General features: G+C 41.1%; 1 protein-coding gene across 1 annotated transcript; it reads left to right on the forward strand.

Moving 5' to 3' along the window:
* The first annotated feature begins 6,279 nt into the window (after window positions 1-6,279).
* On the forward strand, window positions 6,280-6,999 carry LOC145131125 (uncharacterized). The gene has a single exon (XM_079065856.1). The coding sequence runs from the start codon at window positions 6,280-6,282 to the stop codon at window positions 6,997-6,999; it is 720 nt and encodes a 239-aa protein (XP_078921982.1).
* The last annotated feature ends 258 nt before the right edge of the window (window positions 7,000-7,257 follow it).

Genomic DNA, 7,257 nt, shown 5'->3' on the forward strand with positions numbered 1-7,257 from the left:
TAATATATTATAACTTATAATATATTAATAAATCATAACTTATATTATTATCAAGAGATTATCCATATAAATTGTTTCGGTGAAGTGCAACCCAAATAGACCATGCCGGGTCGGGTCACGTACATACTAAATATAGTTACGAACTTAGACACCTTATCCAACAGGATACTCCCACAACACTTCAGCGACAACTCTCTCTTCCCTCGACAATCCCGATGGCTCTTCCAAACATAAACACTAAGGCTACTGAAAACTAGTCATAACTCCCTCGTTCAAGCCCTTGAACCAACTCTGAAATTAACTGGAGCAGGTGCACTCACTGCTCCTCCCTGATCGTCAGACAGTCGACCTCCTTGTCGTCCACCTGAACACAAAGAAAATATAACGGCTTGCTCCCTATGGGCAATCCCTGAAAACGTGACCAAACCTGCTACACCCGTAGCAACCCAAATCACTGAACAGATTCTGACAACGACTCGGAGCAATCACAGTACACGCGGAATCCGCTCCGTGATATACATCCGTATGAAGATCTCTCAAAGACTCCTCGACATGCTGAATGGCATATGACAACCCTTGCTAACCCAGTCAATACCAGAAAACCGACCCGAGATCTAACTTATCACAATTCCCAAGCGATACAAATACCCGATATCCACCGGAAATGGCCGAAGATAGCATATCCGCAAACATCTGGAGGAATCCTGACCACCTCCTCCTGGGTCACCTCGACCACCCTGAGCACATGATGAAACACTTCATTCCGATTCCAATGACAATCCAAACCCTTGAAACGAAACTCCGTCGTGCATTTTCTGCAAGCGTTGCACTGGATCCGACCCTGCTGGCCTCTCAAAGGCTGGTCCAAACTCTTGGGTCTCCGCCCAAGACCTTCCAATAAATTCACCTGACCTGAACCTCTCTCATTGAGGTACTCCTAATCAATCTTCCATCCCCGGCTCTGAGATCCATATCATTCAGGGTCTCGCACCCTGACACACTCACCAGCTCAAAGGCCAACGGCTAAACTATAGAAGTTGGAGCAACCTCTGCTCTAAACCGAATATAAACTATTCCCAGACATAGTTTCAAATCCCAAAGCGCAATAATTCGCACAATCAACCCTTGCCGCCTGATACAAGAGATCCAAGGCGAACTCGAAATCTTGGCAGTCATTCCGCTAACTGGCTCACCACCGGAGGCGGGACCAAACCCTGGTCCCACCCACCCATGCGTGCTCATCCTCACTCTGCAAAGCAGCTATTTCCAAGATCAAGGCATAACCAAGAATTCTCCTTCCCATAAGATTCTCATATTCTCCAAGACTCTCACCGCTTCGAGTATGGACCCTGTGCTTTTAGTAGTACGGGCCCAATACTACCTTCCACACCTATCCATACTTTCCTCAGCAAGCCTCCTGAATCCTCTGAGTCACTTACTCCACATACATACTAAATGTTTGCTAAACAACAAGACGATCTCTACTGTAGCACCTCCTAGGCTCCCCCTAGGTTCCCAACTTCATCGAACTGACCCACTAAGCTCACTGTAGCATATCCTAGGCTTTCCTAGGTTCCCAACCTCACCCTGCCCTCAGCTGCTGAAAGATTCCCATTAATGTCAACTATCTACCTCATGAATATAGCCACATGTAGCAGAGATCAGATAATCCTTCAAGTAAAAGACTCATCCCTAGAACGGTTGGACTCAGACAAGAGCTGTGCAATAGGGTCAAGTCCATCACTCAGAGATTATTCGGCCTGTGTCCCATGTGACTTAGCATATTCACTTAGTAGCTAACTCACATCACCAAGAGTCCCACAAAGCACAAAGCAAACAACATTCAAACAATCAGTAAATCTAACCAGCATACACTAGACAAGTCATTCTATCCGCACATACATCCCGCAGGCAGGTAACACTTGGCGCTATCCTCATCCTAGGCTTACCCTAGGGTAGTCTCCGTCCCATGAACTATCATCAAACATTTGGCTCACATACGACCACTCATGCTGTCCCCATCCATCCATCCTCGCTGTTGGCTGTCTTATGCATGCAAATTATACACAGAACAAGATCTAATAGGCTGTCGAATAATAGACTCTGCCCTAAGACCACATGAAATAAGGTCAAATCAGCTATTCTAAGGCTATAAGATCCTAACCGTATACAATTTTCAAAACATACACATTGCAGTTACAAATACCAATTATCATTCTCATTCCAGCATGACATCCAATATCCGCATGGCCACAAGCACCACATATCAGGCCAAATTATTGTTGACTACTCCGCACTAGCATGCAAGGCAACCAGCTCATACAACATATAAAGGCATATATCCTAGCCCTAACTAGCATGCGATACACAGATTCATAATCAAATCATAACAGATAACAAATGTGGGTATTCTGGGGAAACTTTTTTGAGCTCGACTGATTGCATGCACCACACCCTTTCTTTTCTTAGAAAACTTTTCCTTGAAAACATTTTTCTTTTTAAAAATTTACAGATCCTCAGTTTGATTTCAGACACACCCGAAAATATGTCCGAATCCCTCAAACCAAGGCTCTGATACCAACTTGTAACGACCCAAAAATCAAGGGTAAAATTTTCATTTTTAATATAGCTAAAACATTGATACCATTTATTTCAAACATTTCAAATCATCATTAAGTAAAACATTTATCAGAGTTTATCCCAAAATCCTTCATTGCAGAAATCATAAGTGTGTGTACTACGATCAATCTGAGCCCTCATTTTCCAAATCGATGATACCTGAAACCAAATCTGTAAACCGTAAGCACAAAGCTTAGTGAGTCCCCCAGAGCATACCCCACACACAATCCACATGACACATATCATATTAGTTGTAAAAGCTATCTCTACCACATAAGCACTGCATATAATCATATAAGGAAGCCATGGAAACCCTCCAGGGTCTTACACCTAGTGCCAAGGGAACCCCCACGTGGTCTTATCTTCCATGGGAACCCCCACATGGTCTTAGCCTGGAAAGCCATGGGAACCCCCACATGGTCTTATGTCTATCTGCCTCGGGAACCCCCCGGGGTCTTCCATGCAAGTATCACAAAGACAACTAGCATACCAAATACCACACAATCAACTAGCATACTGCATATATAACTATTTTCCATGGGAACCCCCACATGGTCTTCACATAAATACATAATGTATCAATAGTACATTCACAACAATCATCACAACTAAATAAATGGGCCGGCCTTGGTGCCTTAGACCCATTGGTATGGTGAGAAGACTCACCTCTCGAATGCTGAACTGATAAGCTAAAGTCAAGTATATCCCACACGCTACTCCTTCTCAACTGCCTATAATCATCACGTGATTAACTTAACACCATCCCAAAAATACTCTCAGATCAACCCTGGACAAAATCAAAGTCAAGGTCAAAGTTCACAGTCAAGGTCAACAGTCCATATTGACCTCAACTCGTCGAATAGAACCTGCCACTCGTCGAGTTCCTGGCATAACTCGTCAACTCGCTGAGTCACTAGAGTGACTCATCGAGTTCCCCAATGTTTGCGGCCGTGAACCCTCAGCCGCTAACTTCTGACCGCAAACCCATCCAGTCGAAAACCCCTTGGCCGTAAACTCCTTGGCCGACTCGTCGAGTTGATAGGGGAACTCGCCGAGTCCCCCTTCCTGTTTGCTCGTCGTGATCATACAGGGATTCCAGGGCTTAGATCTGAAGCCCTAAGATGCTTAGAAGGATAAAGTTTCCAACTTTACCTTCTAGAACCATTCCAAATGCTCTAAGGTACTTAATAAAGGTTGGAAAGCTCCAAAGCTTTTCCATTTGATCCAAAACTCTAGGGATCTGAAATCCCTCCTTTCCAGAAAGGTTCCTAGTCTTCAAAACGTCCCAAAGATGAAAGCTTTATGGACATGCATGTCCAATACATGTCCCTGTGTCAAAATGGCAAAAAAGAGGGAAATATGCCCTAAAACCCTTGCATGGTGTCCTTACACGACCAAAAGCCAGATCTAGCCCACCTTGGGACCATTTTGCTCTGGAGATTCATAAAGTTGCAAACTTTATGAATCCTATGCATGCATTCAACAAGAAGGGTAGGAAGTGAGGAGTAAACCAAAGATCTAGCCTTATTCTTTGATAAAAATCGAGTCTTGAAGACTTACAACAATTCACAAGATGATTAAGCTCAAGGATAGGTTCTTGGTTTGTTGGATCTCTTCACTATCTCCTTCTTCTTAAGCTTTAAAGGTTACTCTAGCTCCCAAAATGGAACAGAATGGGGACTAGGGTTAGCACCGACGTTCTTAGTGTTTGGAGGCTGATGGGAGGTCATCCTCAAGGCTCATAAGGAGATTATATAGGGTGCAAACCCTAAAATTAGGGTTTTGTCTTAACAGCGCCTACTCCTCGAGTCGGACTTGCAACTCGTCGAGTAGGGTGTAGATCCCGCGTCCCTGAAATTAATACTTCTACTCAACAAGTTGATCCTCCAACTCGCCGAGTCCACGGCCAAAACCCTAAAATCAAATAGATCAAATAATACTTGGAATAGGTGTTACATTTCAATTTGAAACTATATTCAACTTATGTTAAGTTAATGATCATGATAAACCATCAAATCCAATATTAAAGCGGAAGAAAGGAATCATGTTTATGTTGATTTTTTTTTTCCACATATGTGTTAATTATGTTATTTGTAAATGTTACAATATCTAAAATTCGAATGCCAGTTTTTGTAAAAGAAATAAACTGTGTAAAGTAAAACTTAGGAAAAAGATATCCTTCATAGCATCAATTTGATACATTTTTTTATAAGAATTTAGATGACAGTTTTATTGAAGAATTTAATAATAAAGTTATTTGTTTTTATTTTATATTTTTGTAGAAATAATATTTGTTGTAACTAATTTCAAATATTACTTAATTTAAAATATCGAAATGTCTGAAAAAGGTAATTTACCACATTTCGGTAAATAATTTGCAAAGGACAATGATTTAGTAAATATTTTTTAAAAACACTGCTACCGTACAAAACTCATCCCCAAGATTCAAGACCCGATTATTATATTTGACTTCCGCCCTATCAGTTTAATTGGTTGCCTGTATAAAACAATCTATAAGATGTTGGATGAAAGGCTAAAGAAGGTGGTGCACCTGGTAGTCAGTCCAGTACAACCTGCTTTTATCAAAAAAACGTTTTATACTTGACGGTCCGCTGATACTAAATGAAGTGATCGCATGGATAAGGAAGAGCAAGAAGAAGGCCTTCACTTTTAAAGTTGATTTTGAGAAGGAATTTGACAGCCTTAGTTGGGAATATTTAGACTCAATCCTGCAATAGATGGACTTCGGGATTAAATGGCGAACATGGATACATGGGTGTCTATCGTCAGCAAGGGTATCAATTCTTATCACGGGTCTGCGTTAACAGAATTCTGTATGGAGTGTGGGATCAGACAAGGTGACCTGTTATCCCCATTCTTATATATCAATGCCGCAGAAGGATTACATATAGCGATGGAGGTGGCAAAAAAATGGAATTTTTGAAGGTATTCAACTTCCCCATCAGGGTCCGATCATCTCCCACCTCCAATACGCAGATGACACTATTTTCATGGGTACTTGGTCAATTGAAAATGCGAAGAACTTGATTAGAATTTTAAGATGCTTCGAATTATCATCAGGCCTCAAGGTGAATATGTCCAAAAGTAAACTCTTTGGTTTTGGTACCCAGTCTTGCGAATTGGATCTAGTGGCTCAGAGTTTCAATTGTTCGGTTGGTTCTCTTCCATTCATATATCTAGGATTACCGGTTGGTGCTTCTATGGCAAGGGCAGTACACTGGAATCCTATCATAGAAAAATTCCAAGCAAGACTATCAAAATGGAAAGCGTCTATATTGTTGTTTGGTGGCCGATTAACGCTTTGCAAATCAGTATTGATCACTTTGGGTTCTTTTTATTTTTCATTATATAAAGCTCCCATCAAGGTTATAAAAAACCATTGAAAAAATAAGAATGCGGTTCTTTTGGGGGGAGACCTGGAATCAAGGAAGATGCCATTGATTGCTTGGGAAAAGGCTCTTGCAGCCAAATAAATAGGTGGACTTGGAAGTGGTAGCATAAAGGCTCATAATATAGCGCTATTGGGGAAATGGTGATGGAGATTTAAAAGCTATCCCGATAGTACCTGGGCAGAGGTGATAAAATCCATATATGGCATGGATGGTGGATTCTCTAGACCCTCGGTAGCAAAGAGAAAAAATGAATGTTGGGGTACAATTTGGTAATATACCTAAAATATTAGGGGAAAATCAAGTGACTTTTTTAGAACATTTCCAATTGGCATCTAGAGCCAACAGATCAACCAGATGGGTTTGGTCACTTAAGCCATCAAGAGTATACTCAGTTGCTTCTCTCAGAAACCACATTGATATTGCAATGCTTCTTCTAAGTGATTGCAGATGGTATTGGAACTATCTAATCCCTGGGAAACTGAATATTCTTGCGTCGCGAATCTGTCATGGCAAACTTCCTTCCATGGCCAACCTCTTGAAACTGGGAATCAGCTCATCAAACTTGTGCAAAATGTGTAATGGAGCCCCAGAAACGGAGGAGCGTGTGTTTGTGGACTGCCCAGTAGCACAAGAAGTCTGGCAGCAGGTCTGTAGATGGTGGCGATTGTTGGAGTATCCTATAAATTCGATTCGAGATCGGTTAGATTGCAAAGAAAGGCTATGGGGTCATTATAGGCTGAAAAAGATTCACGAAGCAATAATGTTGGTATTTCTTCGGGTGATTTGGGGATATAGGAACCTAAAAGCACATTCTTCAAACGCAAATACAAAACCGTATACAGCGCTGGCTTACGAGGTACAATCGTTATCTCTTCTTTGGATTAATGCAAGGAATCGGAGAGGGCAGAATCTAAGATGGCTGGAATGGAGTTGTGATCCGATTTTAGAATGCTATTGTAGGCTATAGTTTTGGCAGCTTCTGTTGGTTTTGTTATTTTCTTTCCTTTCCAGTACTATACTTTTGTACCCCTAGCCCCTGGCTAGTTTTGCTTCGTTTTTTAATTCCAGCTGCCGTTCAAAAAAAATTACAGTAATCTATTTGTTTGCTACCGTTAGTGGCATATTAATTAATTGTTTCAGATTAATTACTATTGGTATGAATTTTAAATCTTTAGCAAAAAAATTTTACTATATTTGAAGTTGCATGTTTAGCTAAGTATTAACT

This window comes from Lactuca virosa, chromosome 8 (genome assembly GCF_052849685.1).
Source record: "Lactuca virosa cultivar CGN04683 chromosome 8, Lactuca_virosa_CGN04683_v6, whole genome shotgun sequence".
Classification (NCBI taxonomy): Eukaryota; Viridiplantae; Streptophyta; class Magnoliopsida; order Asterales; family Asteraceae; genus Lactuca; species Lactuca virosa.